This window comes from Papio anubis, chromosome 20, assembly GCF_008728515.1.
Source record: "Papio anubis isolate 15944 chromosome 20, Panubis1.0, whole genome shotgun sequence".
Lineage (NCBI taxonomy): Eukaryota > Metazoa > Chordata > Mammalia > Primates > Cercopithecidae > Papio > Papio anubis.
The window spans coordinates 46,606,403-46,632,044 of NC_044995.1; the positions used below are offsets into that span (position 1 = coordinate 46,606,403).

The 25,642-nt window shown below is 53.9% G+C and overlaps 1 protein-coding gene across 1 annotated transcript in view; it reads right to left on the bottom strand.

Annotated features, from left to right (window-relative positions):
- UHRF1 (ubiquitin like with PHD and ring finger domains 1) overlaps positions 1 to 25,642 on the bottom strand; it is a 53,993-nt gene that overhangs the window by 27,911 nt on the left and 440 nt on the right. The window contains exons 2-5 of the mRNA XM_031659067.1: positions 24,486 to 24,648; positions 7,166 to 7,420; positions 5,768 to 5,934; positions 4,381 to 4,596 (exon numbers count right to left, since the gene is read on the bottom strand). Of these exons, the coding sequence (XP_031514927.1) occupies positions 4,381 to 4,596; positions 5,768 to 5,934; positions 7,166 to 7,420; positions 24,486 to 24,648 (801 nt within the window). The remainder of the gene's footprint in view (positions 1 to 4,380; positions 4,597 to 5,767; positions 5,935 to 7,165; positions 7,421 to 24,485; positions 24,649 to 25,642) is intronic.

The following is a 25,642-nucleotide window of genomic DNA, read 5'->3' on the forward strand; positions in this document are numbered from 1 at the left end:
TGAGCCACTGCGCCTAGCCATCTCTACATTATAACTGCCTGTAAATCTACACTGCAAGGTAAAATTTAATGAAAATGAACAATGATTGAATTGACCCCCACACTGCGGAGACACCAGTGCAGAGGGTTTGCATTTAGAAGTCAGCCCTGGCAAAAGCTGGTAGCTCCTAGCACTGCCCAGAGCGGGATGGGGCCCAGCCACCTATCTGAGCCTGCCAATCTCAGAGGCCGCTCAGCCGTCTCTGCCGCCGTTCCTCACGTGTTGTCACAGAGAACCCATCTCCCTAGTCTGTCATCTGCAGATCTGTCTCCCGCACCAGGCTGGGTGCCTCCTAAGACAGCGACTGCAGGTGCGTTTCTCTGTCTCATCTTGTATGATGCCTGACTCAGCAGCTGATGAAAGTCGAAGGTGCTAACGACAGGCACATATCACAAACTCACTGCGAGGCACGACTCGGCTCAGCGTGACCCTCTCACTGCATCCCTGGAAGCTCCTGTGGGGCTGGCAGGGGACAATGTCTGCCCCAGAGCTGCCTGGACCGAGCACCCCCTCCCTTTCCCGCTGTGCCTCCTGCATCCCCAGAGGGCTCGGGACACCAGCGTGAATGAATCAAAGAATCCCGAACGCCCCAACATGTGGTCAGCCAGGTATCTTCGTTTCCCTGCCTGGTGACACCCCTTCCTCGTGACAGTCAGTATGCAGAAAAGCAGTTTTCTTCTGCTGGGGAAGGGACTGAAGTGGAGAAGGCTCGTGGGTGCTGGCTGTGCAGGTTATCCGGGCAGGTTATCCGTCTCTGGGTAAACGGACAGCAGCTGGTGTATAACTGGTGCGGATGGAGCCTAAGGTGGCCCCACCGCCCCCACCTCCTGGTAACCATGCATTTGTGGGCATTTCTCCCCATAAAAGTATGGGCAGGACTGTGACTTAAACCTAACCCATAAGAACACAGCAGAGCTGACGGACTGTCGCTCAATGCTGTGTATCTCACTAGCCGACTAGCTGAAGACCTCCCTTGCTGGCTTGACGTCAGTAGCCACATCAGAGGGGCCCACGGGGCAGGGAACTGCAGGCGGGCCCTGGGAACTGCAGGCGGCCTCCAGTAGCCAAGTTAAAAATAAATGAAGCCCCCATCCTTCAACCGCAAAGACGTGGATTATATCAGCCACCACGAGAGCTTGGAAGGGGTTGTATGAGTCTGTTCTCGTGTTGTTAATAAAGACATACTAAATAATAAAGACTGAGTAATCTAGAAAGGAAAAAGGTTTAATGGACTCACAGTTCCACGTAGCTGGGGAGGCCTCACAATCATGGTGGAAGGTGAATGAGGAGCACAGGCACATCTTACATGGCAGGAGGCAAGAGAGTACGTGTAGGGGAACTGCCCTTTGTAAAACCAGATTGGCTGAGCACAGTGGCTCACGACTGTAATCCAGCACTTTTGGGGGCTGAGGTGGGTGGATCACCTGAGGTCAGGAGTTCAAGACCAGCCTGGCCAACATGGTGAAACTCTGTCTCCACTAAAAATACAACAATTAGCTGCACATGGTGGTGGGCACCAGTAATCCCAGCTACTTGGGAGGCTGAGGCAGGATCCCTTGAGGATCCCTTGAACCCAGGAGGTGGAGGTTACAGTGAGCAGAGATCGTGCCACTGCATTCCAGCCTGGGCAACAAGAACGAGACTCCGTCTCGAAAAAGAAAAAAAGAAAAAAATGTTAGTCACCAGCATTTAAAAATCAGATTCCATATAATAATCCAGATAATGTTTCTCAGAAAATCTCAGGCTCAGAATTGCCCCTAGCAGAGAATAAATACCAATTCCACACCACACCCGAGTAATGCCGTGATGGCCCAGACTCAGTCCGAAGGCTCCCACAGCCCCAGCCACTCTCTTCCCTCCTCTGCAGCTCACTGACCTCCCTGCCGGGCCACGGATGCACCATAAATGTTCCAGGACCTCTGCGCTTGCTGTACCCGTACTTGGAACACCGTTGCCAAGATGCTCGTGTTTATAGACAACATGTCATGGGCTATCACTCGGCCACAAAAAGGAAGGAAACTCCAACCAGGCTACAGCCTGATGCACCTCAAGGACATCATGCTCAGTGACGTCAGTGAACAGATGCAAAAGGACAAATCCTGTGTGATCCCATTCCTAGGAGGTCCCCCGAGTCGTCAGATTCACAGAGATGGAAAGTAGGATGCAGGGATGTCAGGGGCTGGGGAGTGAGTGTTTCATGGGGTCAGAGTTTCAGTTTGGGAAAAGGACGAAGTGGTGGAGACGGCAGAATAACAACATAAATGCGTTCAATGCCACTGAACTGTGCACTTAAACATGGTTCAGGCCGGGCGTGGTGGCTCACGCCTGTAATCCCAGCACTTTGGGAGGCCGAGGCGGGCAGATCACGAGGTCAGGAGATCGAGACCATCCTGGCTAACACAGTGAAACCCCGTCTCTGCTAAAAATACAAAAAATTAGCCGGGCGTGGTGGCGGGCGCCTGTAGTCCCAGCTGCTCAGAGGCTGAGGCAGGAGAATGGCGCGAACCCAGGAGGCGGAGCTTGCAGTGAGCTGAGATGGTGCCACTGCACTCCAGCCTGGGCGACAAAGCGAGACTCTGTCTCAAAAAAAAAAGAAGGCCAGAAAAAAAACATGGTTCAAATGGTAAATTTTCGACCGGGCACAGTGGCTCATGCCTATAATCCCAGCACTGTGGGAGGCAGAGGCGGGCAAATCACTTGAGGTCAGGAGTTCAAGACCAGCCTGGCCAATATGGTGAAACCCAGACTCTACTAAAAAACATATATATATAAAAATTAGCCAGGCGTGGTAGCAGGCACCTATAATCCCACATACTTGGGAGGCTGAGGCAGGAGAATCACCTGAATCTGGGAGGCAGAGGCTGCAGTGAGCCAAGATCATGCCACTATACCCCAGCCTGGGCGACAGAGGGAGACTGTGTCTTTAAAAAAAAAAAAAAAGGGCCGGGTGCAGTGGCTCAAGCCTGTAATTCCAGCACTTTGAGAGGCCGAGACAGGCCGATCACGAGGTCAGGAGATCGAGACCATCCTGGCTAACACGGTGAAACCCCGTCTCTACTAAAAAATACAAAAAACTAGCCAGGCAAGGTGGTAGGCGCCTGTAGTCCCAGCTACTCAGGAGGCTGAGGCAGGAGAATGGCGTAAACCCGGGAGGCGGAGCTTGCAGTGAGCTGAGATCCGGTCACTGCACTCAGCCTGGGCAACAGAGCAAGACTCCGTCTCAAAAAAAAAAAAAAAAAAAAGGTAAATTTTCTGTTACATCTATTTTATCTCACACACACACACACACACACACACACACACACATAAAGAAGCAAGGGAGAAAGAAGAGGCTCTGCAAAGTTTTTCTGCAAAGGGTCAGACAGGAAGGATTTTCAGCTTTGTAGGCCACATAGTCTCTGTTGCAACTATGCAACTCTGACCTTATAACACAAAAGCAACCACAGGTAGTAAGATAAAAATGGGCGTGACTGTGTCCCAATAAAATTTTATTTGTCAAAGCAGGCAGAGGACCACAGCGGGCCTGTGGACTGCAGTTTGCTGACTCCTAAGCAGTGTGGTTTTGTAAATATGGTTATGAACAGAATGCCCCCAGAAAGTTGGTAACAGTGATGTCGCCAAAAAGGGGAACTGGGTGACCAGGCAGAGGAGGGGGAATCTTCATGTGTGGTCTTGGGTACTTTCTGAATTTTGACCCTGTGAATGGTACCTATTCACCAAATTTGAAACAAACAAAAGAGAAAAAGCTTGAGGCCGGGCGTAGTGGCTCACGCCTGTAATCCCAGCACTTTGGGAGGACGAGGTGGGGGGATCACAAAGTCAAGAAATCAAGACCATCCTGGTTAACACGGTGAAACCCCGTCTCTACTAAAAATACAAAAAAATGAGCCGGGCGAGGTGGCGGGCGCCTGTAGTCCCAGCTACTCGGGAGGCTGAGGCAGGAGAATGGCATGAACCCAGCAGGAGGAGCTTGCAGTGAGCTGAGATTGTGCCACTGTGCTCCAGCCTGGGCAAGAGAGTGAGACTCTGCCTCAAAAAACAACAACAACAACCACCAAAAAAACGAGAAAAAGGAAGCTTGACAACTCTGCCTGTCAGGGCCCGGCGGTCAGAGACGGTCCCGTGGGCAGAGGCACTCAGGGGCGCAAGGTGGTCGGTCTTAGAAAGATGCTGAGCAGTGAGCAAGAGCAGACCCCGGAGGGGAAGCAGGAAGGCCAGGCCGGAGCACACACAGCCTGGCTGGACGGCTGCAGAGCTAGTCCGGGGGCCCCGGGAGGGGCTGGGTGGCCGGAAAGGGAGGAAAGGAGAGAGGGAGGACTCGCCCCAGGATGCGAGGCTCACCCGAGCACCACGTTGGCGTAGAGTTCCCGCGCCGTCCTGGTCTCACGCTTCCTGGAGATCTCTGCGTCGTACCAGAAGCCCCGCTCCTTAGGGTTGTCGGGGTTGTAGTTGAGCATGACCACCTGGCCCACCTCCAGGTCCTGCCACTTGATGATGGTGCGGGCGCGAGCTCGGACGTCCCTGGAGTTCATCTGGACCACGCCGTTCTCCGGGTAGCTGGGAGGAAAGCTCCGGCCTTAGACCCCGTGGTAAGACCAAACCTCGTTCCCTCCATGGGAAACAAGCCGAAGTGGGGCCGGCCCCTCCCGACAGTGTGCAGAGACCCCCCCACCCGACATTGTGCAGCAGCCCCCCGCCACAGTGTGCAGCGGCCCCTCCCGACAGTGTGCAGAGGCCCCCCACCCGACATTGTGCAGCAGCCCCTCCCGACAGGCTTATTTACTGGTGTTGAGAACACGCAGGTATATTAAGGTACATTCCAGGTACAGAATTATTAAGGGTTGCCTGTGTCGCCTGCAAAAAGAGATGTTCAAACGCTGATCCCCAGTACCCACAAATAGTTCTGTTTTTGGAAATAGGGTCTTTGTAGGTAGAACCTTTGCAGATGAAATCTTATTAAGATGAGATCACACTGCAGTAGGGTGGGCCCCAATCCAACAGGACTGGTGTCTTTAGAACAAGAGGAGAGGCCGGGCGCGGTGGCTCAAGCCTGTAATCCCAGCACTTTGGGAGGCCAAGGCGGGCGGATCACCCGAGGTCAGGAGTTCAAGACCAGCTTGACCAACACGGTGAAACCCTGTCTCTACTAAAAATACAAAAATTAGCCGGGCGTGGCCGGGCGCAGTGGCTCACGCCTGTAATCCCAGCACTTTGGGAGGCTAAGGCGGGCAGATCAACTGAGGTCGGGAGTTCGAGACCAGCCAACATGGAGAAACCCCATCTCTACTAAAAATACAAAATTAGCCAGGCGTGGTGCCGTGCGCCTGTAATCCCAGCTACTCGGGAGGCTGAGGCAGGAGAATCGCTTGAACCCGGGAGTCGGAGGTTGCAGCGAGTCAAGATCGTGCCATTGACTCCAGCCTGGGCAACAAGAGTAAAACTATGTCTCAAAAAAAAAAAGCAAAACATAAACAAAAACAAAAATTAGCCAGGCTTGGTGGTGCACGCCTGTAGTCCCAGCTAATTGGGAGGCTGAGGCAGCAGAATCGTATGAAACCGGGAGGTAGAGGGTGCAGTGAGCTTTGTATGCTGTTAGGAACTCAAGGGTGGGGACCCAGGTCCTGATTACCATCTCGAGACAGTGCCAAGCTCTGGCCTGAACACCCGCAGCCAAGGACGCACGTCTCAGACCCTGAGTACCCAGGCCCGCCCACCTGCCATGACTCACTCGTCGTATTTCACGTGGTAAATGACGTCTGCGTCCTCCTCCAGTGCGGGGCTGGACGTGGAGCTGCAGGGTTCGTCCCGGGAGGGGGCCTTCCGCGTCACCCTGACCACCTGCGCCTCAAACCACGCTCCCATGTTCGTGTCCCGGGCATCGACGTACTCGTTGACCTGTGAGGAATGAGGGAACTCTGGTATCCCAACGGGGTAAGGAAAACTGACGGGAGACCACCTTGGTTCTCTGACGCTGGGATGCTCTGGAACCAGGGCACAAACTCAAATGCCCACAGCGAGGTTTCTCCTCCCCGGCTGGGAACCCAGGCCCGTGAGAAACCAGCCCCAGCAGGGGTGATGGGGATGCGGGGACTGGGGCCATGGACTGTCTTCACAAAGGCCCCTGCAGTTCTGCTTCAGCCACAGCTGTTAGAAGGCTCTGAGAGACCAGAGCTGCCCATTTGTCAAGAGAAGCTGGAAATCCAGGCAGGGCGTCATGGCTCACGCTTGGAATCCCGACACTTTGGGAGGCCAAGGCAGGTGGATGCTTGAGCCCCGGAACTCAAGACTAGCCTGGGCAACATAGTAAGATCCTGTGTCTACTAAAAAATAAAACAGATTGGGTGCGGTGGCTCACACCTATAATTCCAGCACTTTGGGAGGCTGAGGCAGGAGGATCACTTGAGGCCAGGAGTTCGAGACTAGCCTGGCCAACATGGCAAAACCCTGTCTCTATAAAAAATACAAAAATTAGCCAGGTGTGGTGGCACATGCCTGCAATCCCAGCTACTCAGGAGACTGAAGCACGAGAATTCCTTGAACCCAGGAGGCAGAGGTTGCAGTGAGCTGAGATGGCACTACTGCAGTCCAGCCTGGGCAACAGAATGAGATCATGTATTACAAAAAAATAAAATAAAATTAGCTGGGTGTGGCGGCACACACCTATAACATCGGCTACTCAGGAGGCTGAGGTGGGAGGATCACTTGAGCCCACAAGTTCGAGGCTGCAGTGAGCTGTGATCACACCACTGCACCCCAGGCTGGGCAACAAAGTGAGACCCTGCCAAAAAAAAGAAAAAAAGAAAAGAGCTGGAAACCCAGATCTTTCTGTGACAATTCCTGATCTTACATGGTGGCAGCAAGTTCAGAAACATCACAGCCACTGCAAGCTTCACAGAGAAAACACGTGCAAGCCCCCACACAGGACTCTGCTCTAGAGGTCCACAAAGGAAGCCCAGGGCACTGTGTTCCCCTCAGGGAATGTGCAGGAAACCACCCCTTGGCCATTTCTCCCCAGCTGGAGCTGGAGAGGGGCGTGGGAAGCCCCTCCCGTGGGCCCTGGGTATGCAAAGATCAGAATGGCAGGGAGAATGTCCAACCCCAGAGCAGCTGCAGAGGGGAGGCGCACCTTGTACAGCCCCAACTCCGTCTCATCCCACATGTCCTCGTCGGCTGGCCTGCTGTCAGTCTCGGCGGCTGCCTCGCCGTGGGTGGAGGACTTGTCCGACTCACTCTGGCCCAGGCAGCAGCCCGAGTCGGTGTCGGAGAGCTCGGAGTCCCGCTCCTTGGCGCTGTGGGGGAGCACGAGGCTCTGGCGGACCAGGAGCTGGATGGTGTCATTCAGGCGGACCTCATAGTCGAAGAGGGTATGACCGTCCTCCATCTGCAGGGACACCAGAGGCAGATGCTGTTCAGTCACCAAATGCCAAGTGGGCATCTGTGGGCACCAGTCGTGAAGCAAGCACTATGTCCCAGCCCTCGTCGGGGGAGCAATCTGCATCAGAGTAAAGGGCCATGATACCTGGACCATGCCAGGGGGCTGTCCCGCTCACAGGTGGCACCCCAGTCCCTTCCCTCAGAGTCTCAGGCCCCTCTAGCGAGGGCTTCTGGCACCGCATGCAGGACACACCCAGGAGCACAAAGCATCATCGCAGGGCACCATGCATAGCATACATGGGGGTCTCAGGAGTTTTTCCTGATACTTCGCGTTTACGGCAGCTTTTATGACAGTGAATGTGTGTCACCTCTGTCACTGGTTCTCAACCAAACATGACTCAGACGCCAGGGGATGCTGGGCCATGTCTGGGACATTTGTGATTGTCGCCACTGGGAGAAGCTCCTGGCATGGAGTGGGTGGAGGTCAGGAACCCTGCTTGGCACCCTGCAGTGCCCAGGACAGCCCCACTGTCCAGTGCCGAGACGGAGAGACCCTGTCCCACCTGAACGGCAAGAGGCACATGCCAGCATCCATGAGCTTCCTGGGTAAGGCTCCAGCGCCAATCTCGCCCGCCAGGGCACCTCCTCCAAGCCTCAGCTCCACCCCTTTGTGCACCTTTATCCTGATGCCCTCATCCCCTGGGGCCCGTCCCCAGCCTGGCTCCACAGCCTGCCCCCCAGGTCACCTGACTCAGCAGGTGTGCAAAGAGGAGCTCATCACCTGAGCTGTATCTGGCGGCTGGAGAAGCCAAGGCATTTTGTCAGAAGCCGCCCATCCACACTCCACCAACCCCCAACAAGGACCCCTCTCCCGGTGGTTTCCCATCTAGGACCCCCTCCCAGTGGCTTGCCATCTAGGACCCCCTCCCAGTGGCTTGCCATCTAGGACCCCCTCCCAGTGGTTTCCCATCTAGGACCCCCCTCCCAGTGGTCTGCCACCTAGGCCCCCCCTCCCGGTGGTCTACCACCTAGGACCCCCCTCCCGGTGGTCTGCCATCTAGATGCCCCCAAGGCAACAAGTTCCTCTCCCCTGACACTGCCATGCCAGGAACACCCCATAGTTGTGACAAGCACAAATGTCCCCAGACATCATCCAGTACAGGGTGGGGGGGGTATGACATCACCCCGGGTGAGACCCCTTGGTTAGGGATTCCACAGGCCCCCAAGAGACTCCTTATCCCATGATGCTCTGCCCTACTGAGGTCCCAGGAGGCTGCACACATTAAAATCCACACACTGACTGGGAAGGGAGAGAGGAAGTGAATCCTGGGAGCTGGGGTCCCCCTGGTTTCCATCGTCTGCCCTGTCGGGAGTTGATCCTGTGCCTGGTGCAAGCAGGATCGGACTCGGTTGGTTTCTGTGTAATTAACACAGGTTTCTCAACCTCAGCATGGCTGACATTAGAGCTGACCACTTGGGCAGGATGGGTCTCCCGCTCTGGGCACTAGACAGTGGGGCCGTCCTGGGCGCTGCAGAGGCACTAGAGCGTCCCTGGTCTCCACCAGTCATGACAACCACCGATGCCCCCCAGACATCATCCTGTGTCCCCTAGAGGCGGAAATGTCCTGGTTCAGGAGCATTCTTAGGAAAAGAGAGGAGAGAAACATACATGGAATGTCAGCTCTTCCTCCTTCCGTCCCTTGGAGTTCCAAGGCCTGACGGCTGTTCAAATACAAACAGCATGGGGGTCACAGTGAAGGCCAAAGCCCTTCTCTGCAGGCTTTCTTTCTTTGTTCACCATCAACCTAAGAACCGGATAAAGGCTGACTCATCTTTTCCAGAAAAAAAAAATTTTTTTTTTTTTTTTTTTTTTTTGAGATAGAGTCCCACTGTCGCCCAGGGTGGAGTGTAGTGGTGCTATCTCAGCTCACTGCAATCTCCACCTCCCAGGTTCAAGTGATTCTTGTGCCTCAGCCTCCTGAGTAGCTGGGACTATAGGCATGAGCCATCACACCTGGCTAATTTTTGTATTTTTAGTAGAGACAGGGTTTCGCCACATTTGCCAGGCTGGTCTCGAACTCCTGAGCTGAACAGGGAACGGGTCCACCCAACTCAGCCTCCCAAAGAGCTGGGATTACAGCATGAGCCATGGTACCTGGTCTGATTTTTTTTTTTTTCTTTAGAAAGGAGCTCGCTCTGTTGCCCAGGATGGAGTACAGTGGTGCAATCGTAGCTCACTGCAGCCTCGAACCCTGGGCTCAAGCGATCCTCCTGCCTCAGACTGCTGAGTAGCTGGGACCACAGGCAAACATCACCCATGCCCAGCTAATTTTTTTAGAGATGGGGTCTTGCTGTGTTGCCCAGGCTGGCTTTGAACTCCTGTGCTCAAGCAAGTGATCCTCCAGGATCGGAAAAACCCGTTTGAACATGTACACACCCACCCACAGCTACAAAGGTTTCAAGGGCTGCTCCAAAACCCACCATGGACATCGAGGGCCCACCAATACCTGCTTCAGCCCTTCTGTTCTCCCAGTAAGCAGTGAATGCCTCCAACATGCTGGGCGCTGCCCGGGTGCCAGGGCCGGCTCTCTAGCACAGAGCAGCTGGCTTCGGGGAGGGGTAACACGGATGAGAGAAAGAGGCATGTCAACCTGTATACGCAGGTTCACACAGCATCACAACAGCCAGAGGGTGACAGCAACCCAGGTGTCCATCAACAGGTGAGGGGACTGAGGCTGGGCACGATGGTTCACGCCTGTAATCCCCAACACTTTGGGAGGCCGGGGGGGGGGGGGGGCAGATCATGAGGTCAGGAGTTCGGGACCAGTCTGGCCAACATGGTGAAACCCTGTCTCTACTAAAAATACAAAAATTAGCTGGGCATGGTGGCGGGTGCCTGTAATCCCAGCTACTCGGGAGGTTGAGGAGGGAGAATCACTTGCTTGAACCCGGGAGGCAAAGGTTGCAGTGAGCCGAGATCATGCCATTGCACTCACTCCAGCCTGGAGAAAAAGAGCAAAACTCTGTCTCAAAAAAAAAAAAAAAAAAAAAACAGCTGAGGGGGATCAACACAACGTGGCCATCCATGCGTTAAAATATAACTCAGTCCAGGCGCGGGGGCTCACGTCTGTCATCCCAGCACTTTGGGAGGCCAAGGAATGCAGATCACCTGACGTCAGGAGTTCGAGACCACCCTGGCCAACATGGTGAAACCCTGTCTCTACTAAAAATACAAAAATTAACCGGGCGTGGTAGCAGGCGCTTGTAATCCCAGCTACTCCAGAGGCTGAGGCAGGAGAATTGCTTGAAGCTGGGAGGTGGAGCTTGCAGTAAGCAGAGATCGCGCCACTGCACTCCAACCTAGGTAACAGAGCAAGACTTCATAGAAAAGCAAAACAAAACAAAACAAAAAAAAAAAAAAAAAAACCACCATGAAGCTGGCTTTTAAAAAAAAAAAAAAAGAGGGCACTGTGGCTCAAGCCTGTAATCCTAGCACTTTAGGAAGCCAAGGGCAGAGGTGGGAGGATCGCCTGAGCTCAAGAGCTGAAGACCAGCCTGGGCAACAAACTGAGACTCTGTCTCTACTAAAAATAAAAAAAAACTAGCCTGGTGCGGTGATGCACACCTGTAATCCCAGCTACTCGGAGGCTGAGGCGGGAGGATCACTTGGATCCAGGAGGTGGAGGCCGCAGCAAGCTATGATCATGCCACTGCACTCTAGCCTGAGTGACAGAGTAAGATCCTATCTAGAAAAAAAGAAAAAAAAGGAAAGAAACCCATCTGAAACGCCTGCCTGTTATATGTACTACTGTACGACTCTGGCCGGATGACATTCTGGACGAGGCAAAACCATGGCAACCGTAAGATGATCAGCGGCTGCCCCAGGCTGGGGTCAGGAAGGCTAACGCCATGGAGCACAGGGGATTTTTAGGGCTGTGAAATGACTTCGTGTGACACTGTAACGTGAATATATGTCATCACACGTCTGTCTAAACCATAGAACATGTAACACCGGCTAGGCACGGTGGCTCACGCCTGTAATCCCAGCACTCTGGGAGGCCGAGGCGGGCAGATCACAAGGTCAGGAGTTTGAGACCAGCCTGGCCAATACGGTGAAACCCCATCTGTACTAAAAATTAAAAAATTATCCAGGCGTGGTGGCGCTCGCCCGTATTCCCAGCTACTCAGGAGGCTGAGGCAGGAGAATCACTTGAAGCCGGGAGGCAGAGGTTGCAGTAAGCTGAGATCACGCCACTACACTCCCGCCTGGGTGACAGAGTGAGACACTGTCTCAAAAAAAAAAAAGAAAAAAAGACATAACACCAAGGGCAAACCCTGGTGTAGACTGGACTCTGGGAGATGAAGATGACGCCACAGAGGGCCATCGATTGTGACCAATGCACCGTTCTGTGGGGGAAGCTGACGGTGCAGGCGGCTGTGCCTGTCGGGGCAGGGGGTCTATGGGAACTCTCTGTGCCTTCTGCTCAATTTTGCTGTGAACCTAGAACTGCTCTAGAAAATAAAGTTTATTAATTTTTTTTTTTAAAAGGGGCTGGGCACAGTGGCTTACTGTAATCCCAGCATTTTGGGAGGCCAAGGTGGGCAGATCACTTGAGGCCAGGAGTTCGAGAGCAGCCTGGGCAACATCGCCAAACCCCGTCTCTACTAAAAATACAAAAATTAGCCAGGCATGGTGGTGGGTGCATGTAATCCCAATTATTCGAGAGGCTGAGGCAAGAGAATCACCTGAACCCAGGAGGCGGAGGTTGCAGTGAGCCGGGATCTCGCCACTGCACTCCACCCCAGGCGACAGAACAAGTCTCCGTCTTAAAAATAAATAAATAAATAAGAGAGAGAGAAATCAAGGGCCCCCAGTATCACTGGGGCAGGGAAAGCAGCACAGGGCAAGCCACACGGAGCTCAGAGGGATGGACACGGCACTCATCTGCATCCGGGCCAGCACCTCTGTGGCCAGGCACAACCCCCTTGCCAAAGTTGACATTTGGGGTGGGGTCGCTCTCTGGAGTGGGGCCATCCTGGGCCCTGCAGGGTGTGGATCAGCACTCCGGGCCTCCACCCACTCCACGCCAGGAGCGCCCCTGAGTCATGCATGTCCCCAGACATCCCCCAGTGTCCCCTGGAGGGGAGAATCGCCCGCAGTGAGCACCCAAGCTAGAGCAGCCCTCACGTGTGTCCGAAGACCACGTGCACAGAGGGGCAGCTGCTCGTCCTGTGTTTCCAGCAGCATTATTTGCCAGAACAGCGTGGGCATCCTGAGCTCCAGCCAGCGGGAGCACAGCTCAGCTGCGTGGGGCAGCCAGGGACAGCCAGGCAGAGGGGCCTCGGCACACGAGGGAAACCAGCCCACTGCAGACGACGGAAAACACAGTCCCAGCACCACCAAGACGGAGGACCGGTCGGGGGTGCAGCCCTGGGCAAGGGGCAGCCTGGAGAGCAGGCAGCCAGCACAGTGGCTGGGGGCCAGCAGGCCAAAAACCAAGTGACCTGGACAGCAGAAGGCGGCAGGAGGAGCGGACGGAGCCAGGAGGGGGTCAGACGGTCGGACTCTGTCCTGCCGGACTCAGACAGAGGACAAGTCGGGGAGGAGCAAGACCGAGGAGGGGAGGCCAGGGAGGCAGAGTCAAGTAGGGAAGCAGGGCCGATGAGAACTGGCAGCGGGTGGGCAGGGGGACGAGGGCTATGGACTGGGCAGACAGGAGGGATCCAATGAGGGGCCCTGGCCAGGCTAATGGGCAGCCCCTGACACGCAGGAGCAGCTAGGGGAGCCAGGCCTGCAGTCCCAGCCCATCCCCTCTCATCTGTCACTAAGGACAGCATCCATGCCACCCTCACTGGGCCTGACCGGCTGCCCTTCCATGACTTCAGCCCTTCCTGCATCAGAAAGGTGAGGTGCACAGAAGCACCTTGCTTAGCATGGGCTACATAGGAGGGACAGGAAGTGTCTCCCAGTACAATGGTGTAGACAGGGGCAAATCAGGCAGGGAAGTGGGGATGGGGCCTGGCCCAGGCTGGCACCAAACTCTGACTGCAGAATACGACTCACGAGCTGGCCTGGCAGCCTCCTGATGCCACCTCTAGAACATTCCAGAAGGGACCCGTAGCAGGCAGGGGGAAGCTTGGTTATGGTTAAGTTCTGACTCCACAGGTGAGAGAAAACACGGTCAGTAAGGCAGTCATTGTTCTAAAGTTATAAAGAGTCAGGCACGGTGGCTCACGCCTGTAATCCCAGCACTTACGGAGGCCGAGGGCGGGTGGATTACCTAAGGTCAGGAGTTCGAGACCAGCCTGGCCAACATGGCAAAACCCCGTCTCTACTAGAAACACAAAAAATTAGCTGGGCGTGGTTACAGGCGCCTGTAGTACCAGCTACTCGGGAAGCTGCGGCATGAGAATTGCTTGAACCCAAGAGGCATAGTTTGCAATGAGCTGAGATCACGCCACTGCACTCCAGCCTGGGCAACAGAGCAAGACTCCATCTCAAAAATAAATAAATAAATAAATACATGAAAAACAAAAGGCTGGGTCTGGTGGCTCACGCCTGTAATCCCAGCACTTTGGGAGGCCGAGGCAGGCAGATCACTTGAGATCAGGAGTTCAAGAATAGCCTGGCCAACATGGTGATACTCCATCTCTACTAAAAATACAAAAATTAGGCCAGGCGCAGTGGCTCGAGCCTGTAATCCCAGCACTTTGGGAGGCCGAGACGGGTGGATCACGAGGTCAGGAGATCATCGAGACAATCCTGGCTAACACGGTGAAACCCCGTCTCTACTAAAAAATACAAAAAACTAGCCGGGCGAGGTGGCGGGCGCTTGTAGTCCCAGCTACTCGGGAGGCTCAGGCAGGAGAATGGCGTGAACCCGGGAGGCGGAGCTTGCAGTGAGCTGGGATCCGGCCACTGCACTCCAGCCTGGGCGAAAGAGCGAGACTTTGTCTCAAAAAAAAAAAAAAATTAGTCGGATGTGGTGGCGCACGCCCGTAATCCCAGCTACTCATGAGACTAAGGCAGAAGATTCACTTGAACCCACAGGCAGTGAGCCAAAATTGCAGCATCATACTCAGTCTCATAAATAAACAAATAAATACAAATACAAATAAAAATCAAGTTTTTAAGACTTGCCTTGTATGTGGTCAGTTTCCCTAAGCACTCCTTGTGGCCTGGGAAGAATGTGTTTTCTTTCTTGCTGGGTTCAGATTCCATCCATGTCATTACGGTAACCCTGTTACTCGTTTTGTTCAAATCATCTATATCTTTATCAATTTTCTTTTTCTTCTTAAAACAGGGTCTCCCTCCCTGTTGCCCAGGCTGGAGTGCAGTGGTGTGACCATGGCTCACTGCAACCTCGACCTCCTGGGCTTCAAGCGATCCTCCTGCCTCAGCCCCTCCGAGTAACTGGGACTACAGGCATGGGCCATCACGTCCAGAAAGCTTTTTGTATTTCTTGTACAGACGGGGTTTCTCCATGTTGCCCATGCTGGTCTCAAATTCCTGGGCTCAACTGATCCTCCCAACTTAGCCTCCCAAAATGCTGGGATTATAAGACTGAGCTACCCTGCCAGGCATCCTGACCAACTTTCTTTTTTTGTTTTTTGAGACGGAGTTTCACTCTTGTTGCCCAGGCTGGAGTGCAATGGTGCAATGTTGGCTAAATGCAACCTCCACCTCCCAGGTTCAAGCGATTCTCCAGCCTCAGCCTCCCGAGTAGCTGGGATTACAGACCTGCGCCACCACGCCCAGCTGATTTTGTATTTTTGGTAGAGACAGGGTTTCACCATGTTGGCCAGGATGGTTTCAAACTCCTGACCTCGTGATCCGCCCACCTCAGCCTCCCAAAGTGCTGGGATTACAGGCGTGAGCCACGGGGCCCGGCCCTCCTGACCGATTTTCTATCTGCATGATCTATGAGCCACTGGGGAAGATGCATTGAAATGCCTGTACCTATGATGTCTGTGTTACAGTTACAGCATCTGTAACCTGCTTCAAAATGATCCAATAGGAGCCGGTATGGTGGCTCACATCTGTAGTCCCAACTGTTTGGGAGGCTGAAGGTCACCTGAGCCCAGGAATTTGGGGCTGTCATGCAAAATGATCACATCTGTGAACAGCCACGGTGCTCCAGCCTGGGAAACACAGCAAGATCCCATCTCTTAAACAATCCAGTCAGGTAGAGGTAAGTGGGTGGGGTAGAAATGAGCAAAATGAACAAGATCAGACACAGCAGACCTACTTCAGAGGGTGATGGGTACATGGGACTTTTTTCTTTTCTTTTTTTTTTTTTGAGACGGAGTCTCACTGTCACCCAGGCTGAAGTACAGTGGTTCAGTCTCGGCTCACTGCAACCTCTGTCTCCCGGGTTCAAGCAATTTTCCCGCCTCAGCCTCCTGAATGGCTGAGAGTGCAAGCATTAAAACACCCGCCACTTTTTGTATCTTGGTGGATGAGGCTCTCACCATGTTGGCCGGGCTGGTCTCCTATCATTGACCTAGTGAAGTTAAATGTTCCTATTAAATGATACCACCATAGCCCTAACTCAAGGTCTACTACTGTGCCTAGTAAAAGGAGTGACTTAATCTAAAACCCACTTGCCATTTTCGGCAAAAGGAAAATCATTATTAGAAAACTTAAAATGGGCTGGGCACGGTGGCTCACGCCTGTAATCCCAGAAAGCACTTTGGGAGGCCGAGGTGGTGGACTTCACACAGGTCAGATGGAGACCATCCTGGCTAACGGTGAATCCTGTCTCATAAAATACAAAGTTAATGGCCGTGGTGACAGGTGCCTGGAATCCCAGCTACTCGGGAGGCTGAGGCAGGAGAATGGCATGAGCCTGGGAAGTGGAGCATGTGGTGAGCCGAGATCGCACCACTTGCACTCCAGCCTGGGCGACAGAGCAAGACTCTGTCTCAAAAAAAAAAAAGCTAAAATGGGGCTGGTGCAGTGGCTCACGCCTGTAATCCCAGGTGTGATTTGAGAGGCCAAGACGGGAGGGATCACTGAGTCCGAGAAGATCACTCCGGCAACATGGCAAACCCATCACTACAAAATTGCCCAGTCCCACCACCTACATGTGGTGGGAGGACTGCTTGAGCCCAAGAGGCGAGGGTTGCAGTGAGTTGAGATGGCGCCACTGCACTCCAGCCTGGGAGACACTGATACCCTGTCTCAAAAAAAAAAAAAAAAAAAAAAAGTCAGGAGCAGTGGCTCAGGCCTGTAATCCCAGCACTTTGGGAAGCTGAGGCAGAAGGATCATTTGAGGCCAGGAGTTCAAGACCAGCATGGGCAACATGGCAAGACCCCATCTCTACAAAAATGTTTAAAATTCGCCAGGTGTAGTGGTATACAGCCTATAGTCCCTGCTACTTGGGAGGCTGAGACAGGAGGATCACTTGAGCTCAGGAATTCGAGCCAGCAGTGAGCTGCTGATCGCGGCCACTGTACTCCAGCCTGGGCAACAGAGCAAGACCTGAATCAAAAAATCAGGTCACAGCACGGTGGCTCACGCCTATAATCCTAGCACTTGGGAGGCCAAGGGCGGATAACTGATGTCAGGAGTTAGACCAACAATATGGAGAAACTCATCTCACAAAATACAAATGATTAAGGCAGGGAAGAGGGCCTGTACTCCCAGCTACCGGGAGGCAGGAGACCACGGAACCCGGAGGCGGAGCGCACCAGGCCAGATTCACGCCACCGCACTCCAGCGCCTGGCGACAGAGCGACACTCTGTCTCGAAAAAGAAAGAAAGAGGCCGGGCGCTGGGTGGCTCAAGCCTGTAATCCCAGCACTTTGGGAGGCCGAGACGGGTGATCACGCAGGTCAGAGATCGAGACCATCCCATAACACACAGTGAAACCCCCGCTTCTACTAAAAAATACAAAAAACTAGCCGGGCGAAGTTGGCGGGTTTCTGTAATCCCCAGCTACCGGAGGCTGAGGCAGAGAACATGAACTGGGAGGCGGAGCTTGCAGTGAGCTGAGATCGCCACTGCACTCCAGCTGGCGATACAGATCGCCCAAAAGGAGCCATGGCTCAAGCCTGTAATCCCAGCACTTTGGGAGGCTGAGACGATGATCACAAGGTCAGGAGATCGAGACCATCCTTGGCTAACACGGTGAAACTTCGCCTCTACTAAAAAAATACAAAAACTATTGGCGAGGTGGCTGGGATGCCTGTGGTCCCAGCCATCTCGGAGGCTGAGTGCAGGAGAATGATGAACCCGAGGCGGAGCTTGCAGGAGCTGAGATCCGGGCCACTGCATCATCCTGGGCGACAGAGCCAGACCTAGTCTCTAAAAAAAAAAAAAAAAAAAAAAGAAAGGCTTAAGCAAAGGCCTGTTTGTAATCCCAGACTTAGAGGCCGAGACCATGGATCACGCAGGTCAGGAGGACTGACCATCCAGTATAACACTGCAGGAAACCCCTGTCTCTACTAAAAAGAAAAAAAAATTAGTCAAGCCAGGTGGCAGGCGCTCAGGTAGTCCCAGCTACTCGGGAGGCTGGAGAAGGGAGAATGGCGTGAACCCGGGAGGAGCTTGCAGTGAGCTGAGATCCACACTGCACCCAGCCCAGGATAGAGCGAGACTCCGTCTCAAAAAATAAAGAAAATAAAAAAAATAAATAAATAAATAAAAAAAAATAAAAATAAAAAATAAAAAAAAGAAAAGAAAAGGAAAAAAAAAACAAAACTTAAGACTAAAAAGCTCAAGCTGCATCCACAGCCGCCTCACCTCCTACTCCCCAAAGCAGTGGCTCGAGGACTTTCAGGGAAAGCTTGTCGCCTAGCGGCACAGCAGGGAAGATACTAAGAGCCTCCGGGTTTGAGGAGTGGTGGCTGTCCAGTTGGCTTAGAGACAGCAACTTCCGGGATAGAAACCAGACGTTTAGGAGCTCAGCAAGGACCCTGTAAGCCTCGAACCAAGAAGGACCTCCAGCCGGAAGACAGAGCGCCTGCAGAGGCCTGACGGGACCCAGGGGGAAGGAAGTAAGAAACTGCTCTGCCTTCCTTGGGGGCAGCCACAGCTCCTGCTGGCTCGTCTCAGCGCCTCGGCGGCAACCTCAGGTGCGGGCAAGACAGACAGATGGAGGGAGAGAGGGGAGGAAGCAAAACCGATGCGGGAGGATCCCAGACCCAGAGGAGGCAGGACCCACAGGTGGGGGAGCGGCGGTGGCGTGGACAGCACCGCGAGGGCATCCCAGCACACAGGACGGGCGGAGGGCTAGTGACAGCGGAACTCCGTCCTTCGACCCGGCTGGGTCACCGCTGAGACACTAGAGCAGCACTTCGGAGGTCAGTGAGGTCAACGTGACCGCCACCAAGACACTACCATCACTGTCGCTGCCAGTTTCCCTCTTGAGGTCTCAGGAGGGCAAGGGGCATCTTTGGAGGCTGCGTCACCAGGGACGGCTCCGCCATGTTGACAGCTAAAAGAGGGGGCACGCTTGTCTTCTTGTGCTTTGAATTTCTCAGCTTTCAATTTATTTGGTTTTTTTGTTTGTTTTTTTGAGACAAAGTCTCACTGTGTCTCCCAGGCTGGGGTGCAGTGGTACAGTCTTGGCTTACTGCAGCCTCTACCTTCCAGGCTCAAGTGATCCTCCCACCTTGGCCTCCCAAGTAGCTAGGACTACAGGCATGCGCCACCACGCCCGGCTAATTTTCATGATTTTTGTAGAGACGGGGTCTTGCTACATGACCCAGGCTGGTCTCGAACTCCCAACCTCAAGCGATCCTCTTGCCTCAACCTCCCAAAGTGCTGGGATTACAGGCGTAAGCCACCATGCCTGGCCTCAATTTTTAACACAGTGACAACCGACAGACAGAATCCACACAGACACAGGCTCCTGGGGCTCTTGGATCATTCTGGAAGATGTAAAGGGGTCCTGAGATCCGTTTGAGAACCCCTGACCTGGAAGGACGCCAACACGGCACACGTAAGGATCTGTTCCAACACATTCCACAGCAGCATTCTTCCTAGCCAGAAAACCCGGACATACCAACTGAGGCTGGATCAAAGTGTGCAATCTAATTGACCAACTATGTCCCCAGAGACAATTCTGGCCTGCACCTACTTTGTTTTGGTTTTATGTTTTTTTATTTTTCTTTTTTGAGATAGAATCTTGCTCTGTCGCCCAGGCTGGAGTGCAGTAGTGGGACCTCAGCTCACTGCAACCTCCACCTCCCAGGTTCAAGCGATTCTCCTGTCTCAGCCTCCTAAGTAACTGGGACTACAGGCATGCGCCACCACATCCGCCTCATTTTTGTATTTTTAGTAGAGACGGGGTTTCATCATGTTGGCAGGCTGGTCTCGAACTCCTGACCTCAGGTGATCCACCTGCCTTGGCCTCCCAAAGTGCGGGGATTACAACCATGAGCTACTGCACCCGGCCATACCTGTTTTTATAAATCAAGCTTTATTGGAACAAAGCCACGCCCACCCATTTACCGATTGTCTACAGCTGCTCTGGGGGCCACGACAGCAGCGGTGAGTAATCCTAACAGAGGCCGTGCACTCTAACAGGGAGCCCTCCTGGGGGAGGGACGCAACAGTGGGTGGGAGCTGGTGGTGGGGACCCTCCCTTCTGCAGCCAGAAGGGCAGGCCTCTGCAAGGGGGCTGTCCAGTGGGGACACCCGAGGCATCACTATGACAAGTGACCCTTGCAAGGCCATTCCTGGGCCACCATTTCATCTGAGGCATCAGACTGACTCTAATCCTGCCTTTGAGGCATGGAAGTCTCAGGATATTTGTGGTTGTCATGACTGGTAGGGTAGAGTGCTCTGGCATGGAGTGGGTGGAGGCCAGGGACGCTGCTCAGCACCCTGCAGTGCCCAGTACAGCCCCAGCCAGAGGATGACCTGGCCCCAAACAGCCACAGTGCAGAGCGGGAGAAGCCCTGTGCTAAGAGATTTATTTCACTTTCATTGTGAGCCCGGCACGGGGCTCACTCCGCCCTTCACATTCATAATCTCATTGAATTCGCACTGCGCTACAACGTGGTAGGTATTAGCCCTGTCTAAAATAAGATGATGTGGGAGCTGGCGAGTCTCTGGCCAGGGATGCTGAAAAGATTACGTACAGTGCAGTGTTGTACCTGAGCAGGTTAAAGGCGCCACGAAAGACAGCTATTGTTATTTTGATGTGCAGCCAAAAAGAAAAAAGACTGGGGGATGGGGAGCTGCAGATGCCTCTCCCGTTGCCTACGCTGGGCCGCCCGCCCAAACTCACTGCCCTCAATCAGCTCCCTGCCTTCCCGCCCATCAAGCGACATCACTGCCACCCTATTCAGCCCAAGTGAGGCCACCACAAGATCCTCCATATTCCGAGACAGACCCAACTCTGTTCTGCTCTGGGGTCTCCATCAACTTCACCGTAGACCTTGGGCTGCTAGGCCAAGTTTCTTTAAACAGGACAAAAAAGGACTGTGAACACTCTAGAACATTCTATAAGGACAACGGCCCATTTGCGCCCACCGGGAACTGCGTTGCTTTCTCTCACGTTAGCCTGGGGGCCTGCAGACTTCACGTGGCGCTGGGAGGTGCTGCTGTGTGCCTCTGTGCCCCCCTCCCTCCACTGTCCAAACCTCCCTGCCACCAGCTCACTTTCCGAGCCATCCAAGTGGGGAAACTGCATCACCTCTCTGGGGCCCGGAAGACAGAAGCAACGACACGATCTCTTAAAGCTACTGCATGGGGGCCGGGTGCAATGGCTCCGGCCTGTAATCTAGCTTGCCGGGAGGCCAAGGTGGGTAGATCACCTGAGGTGGGAGTTGAGACCAGCCCTGACCAACATGGAGAAACCCCATCTCTACTAAAAATACAAAAAAAAAAAAAAGCAGCCAGGCATGGTGGCGCACACCTGTAGTCCCAGCTACTCCGGAGGCTGAGGTAGAAGAATCACTTGAACTCAGGAGGCAGAGGTTGAGGTAAGCCAGGATCATGCCATTGCACTCCAGCTTGGGCAACAAAGCGAAACTCCGTCTCGAGAGAAAAAAAACTACTGCATAGGGAACAGCCACAGGGTAAGGGAACAAAGAGGCGGTTATGAAGGTTACGTAGGAACCACGGAATCTTTTCATAACTACCAGAGCTGACCTGGGAGACGAAATTCAGTGAGCCCAGTCTCAGAAACCAAAATCTCAGGTTCCAATCCCAGCTCCCTGTTCAGTCCGGGTGAGTTCCGGTAGAGCTAGGGCCGGGTATCATCACTGCCAACATCCTGACAATTAAAAGCACAATGTACGTTGGCTGGGCACAGTGGTTCACACCTGTAATCCCAGCACTTTGGGAGACTGAGGTAGGTGGATCACCTGAGGTCAAGAGTTTGAAACCAGCCTGGCCAACATGGTGAAACTCCATCTCTATTAAAAATACAAAAAATTGGCGGTAGCGGTGGCTCAACCTAATCCCAGCACTTTGGGAGGCGAGAGGATCCGCGAGGTCAGGAGATCCCGAGACCATCCTGGCTAACACGGTGAAACCCGTCTCTACTAAAAATTACAAAAAGTGCTTGGACGTGGTGGCTGAGCCTGTAGTCCCAGCTACTCGGGAGGCTGAGGTAGGAGAATGGCATGAACCTGGGGGCTGGAGCTTGCAGTGAGCAGTTAGCATCACTGCACTCCAGCCTGGGCTGACAGAGCAAGACTCCTTAAAAAAAAAAAAACAACAAAAATTAGTCAGGCGTGGTGGTGGGCTGTAATCCCAACTACTTAGGAGGCTGAGGTAGGAGGTCCTGGCTTGAACTTGCCCAGGAGTGAAAGGTTGCAGTGAGCCCAGATGGCACCACTGCACTCGAGCCTGGGCAACAAGAGTGAAACTCCATCTCAAAAAAAAAAAAAAGAAAGAAAAGCACAATGTATGTGTCTAATTAACGTAAGTGTTCCTGTCATTGTCACACTAAACTTAGAGATGTGACAGAAACTATTGTATGACTCAAGTATTATGTTACAAATGAGGGGAGATAGGGGCTTTGGGTTGCATGGATGTAGACATTTGTCAAAATTATTCAGTCTGTTTAACATCTGTTTCACTATACTCAAAGTTTTTTGGCCAGGCACAGTAGCTCATGCCTGTAACCCCAACACTTTGGGAGGCCAAGGCAGGAGGGTCACTTGAGCCCAGGAGACCACCCTGGGCAGCATAATAAGACCCCATCTCTACAAAATATACAAAAACTAGCCAGGCATGGTGGTACACGCCTATAGTCCTAGCGACTTTGGAGGCTGAGGCTGGAGGACTGCTTGAGCCCAGGAAACTGAGGCTGTAGTGAGCTGTGATTGTGCCACTGCACCACAGCCTGGGCAGAAAGAGATCCTGTCTCAATAAGAAAAAAAAAAAAAAAAAAGTAAGAACAGAACCAAAAACAAATACTGAGCTCTAGTTACTGATGGTGTGCTGCAGTAATTAGGGGAAAGGTAGACTGGTGTCTGCAACTTACTTTGAAATGCATCCCAAAAAGATGGCTTGGTGGGCATAGAGAAAGACAGAGCGCTTCATGATAAACCTCATACGTCAGAATATCGATGGTAAAATCTACATGGCAGGTGTGTTTAGGTGTTTTCCCATTCCTGCATGGGTGAAATGCAAAAATTAAAATGCTAGCTCGGTGACTGGCATAGCGTGGATACTCAGCATTATCTCCTCTCCTGAACTTGGGAGCATGAGAGTCCAACCCGCCATTGAGCTACCCCGTGAACTTAGCAGGTCTGTGCAGGCTTCAGAAACTTTGTGAAATGAAGCCTTCTGTGCTAACCCAATAGGCTGAGCAGCAAATCAAAATCAGTTTGGATGCCACAAAGGGAGCACGCATCGTAGGAGGAGGGAGGAAGAGAGCGCCAGGCGGAGCTCCTCTGTTGAACCCGGCCCTGCCTCTTCCCTGCGCGCACGCGGCTGCACGATCAACTCCCCAAGTTCTTCAGATCGCCTCCTCCCGGGGCAGGGCGGGTTAACTCAGATTCTTCCGACTCAAGTCATCACGTCTCTTACGGGAAGAGGGCTAAGGAAGGTCTACTGCGTGCAAGCCGGAGAAATTAATCATCAGATCTCATCTGGAGTGAGCAGGCATGATCCTCCCAGCCCCCAAAAAACCTGGCCGGGCGCGGTGTTTATTTTCCAACCTAGACACCAGATGGCAGCAGTACCCGGTTCAAAATCCAACAACAACACGGTGGGGTACACGCAGCTCAACTGACAACTTTTAATCCAGTTCCAGTAGTCTATGCCCGTCCCCACGGTCCAACCATCTCCAGCAGATGGGACCTACACCTTCAATCACACTGTTTCATCCTGCCGGGAAACCCCACTCACAGTAGGTCCCGCAGTCCCCCACAAAAACACCAACCAAAGTAGAACCCCCAACCCCCCCAGGTGCCAATGGAGGCAGCGTCCCAAACGTGGCAGCTATGAAATCAAAGGGGGCCATTTTAAATGCAACGAGGGGCTGGGGAAAGAACAGAGAAAGAGATGAAGGCCGGTGGACCCCTCGGGGACCATGCGCCCCAGGTCACCAGCAGCGGCGGCACAGCAGGCTCAGAGTGGCGGAAATTCCTGATTAGCAAGCGCCATCTCCAGACTCTGAATAAGCTAATCCAAATTTTTAGAAAAAAAACACTCTGGGGTCTGACGCTTAACTGGTACAGGCTGTGAGTAATTAATTGGTGGTGGATGTTTAAAAAAGAAAACCTGGTCCCTTCCGTCCTAGCTACGGGATGGTCCTGGGCCCTTTCTCGAAAATTCCTCAGTCTTCCATCGGCCACCTCCAAAACTTCTTTCTCTAGCCATTATTTTGAGGGGGAGCTTTGAAAAAATAAGTTTAAAAGCCCAGACCCTATAGATTCGAGGACCAGCCGCCAGCCCAGCATGTCAATCTGTGAGTCCTCCCTTTGTTCCTTCCTCTCGCAGGCATTTGAGGTTTCTGTGGACTTCTCCTTCCGGGAGAGGTGAAGTGGGACCGGACGAGGTTGTGGGGGGGGGGGGGGGAGGGAGAAAGTATCGGCTGGTGGCTGCAGAGGCGCGGGGCCTGGACCAGGCATAGAACAAAGGTGCTGGCGGCGGGTGTACCTGTTTGCCCCTGTAGAACAGCCTCTGCAGGCCTGGCTCCACGTGGAACAGCTCCTGGATCTTCCGCCTCAGCTCCTCCACCTTGGTCAGCCTGGACAGCGAGTCCACCGTGTGGGTCTGCCTCCCGTCCATGGTCCGAACCTGGATCCACATGGTGTCGGCGCTGAGGGAAGAGACAGCAAAAACCCCAGATCAGTTTTACCAACACCTCCAAGCCATACCATGCTCTAAGGAGTCGGGGTTGCTTTTGTCCGGCCTGTGGACACCAGGAAACTCCCAGGATGCCCTCCCAGTCCTCCTATACAGCCAGACCCCGGCCAGGGCCAGACACAGTAAATTAAGGACTTAACGCATTAACAACTAGCCAAGTGTTGAAGATTGAGGAGGAAGGAGAATGAAAAGAGGGAATTGAAAGGAAAGCAAAAGGTCCAACCCATCCCTCCTTCCCCACGACCAGAGGAGGAAGGAGGCCTGGGCCAAGTGGCCGAGTTGGTTCGTTTACTCATTTCATTCATTGATTCATTCATTCCTCGGATTCCTATTTACGGAAGAGGGAATGCCAGAAGTCCAGCGCGGGCCGGAACTTCAGAAGTCCCGGGGGAACTCAACCAAGTGCGACTGAGACGAAAAAACCCCACCCGAGATCCGCGGGTCCCGGGACCCCTCGGTGCCCGCGCCCCCCCCTCCTTGCTGCCCCCCAAACGCGCGCGTGCGCGACCGGGCCCGCCCCGCGGTGGCCATGGCAACTGGCCGCCCGTCCCGGCCACCCCCGCCCGCGCGCCCCGCGACTCACCTCGGCCCCCAACTCCCGGCAGCTCGCGCCCCTCCAAACCCTAGACCCCCGGCGTCCCTCCCGCACTCCCACCGGTCCGCGCGGGTCGCGCCAGCAGCCCACGCCCACCCCCGCCGCCGGGACGACCAAGGGGCCCCAGCTCGCCAAGTCCCGCCCCCCTTCACTTGAGCCGCTTCTTATTGGCTCCGCCGTACCCGGCCGCCCCGCCCCGCTCGCCCCCCATTGGCCCAGATGCGCCCGGGGAGCTCAGGGCGCGCGAAATCGGGCTCGGGCGCGACAATTGAATCGCGGGGCGCCCCGCGCGCAGGCGCGGAGGCTGACATCCTCCCCGGCGGCTTGCCGGGCCCTCCCCCACCCGGTGCGC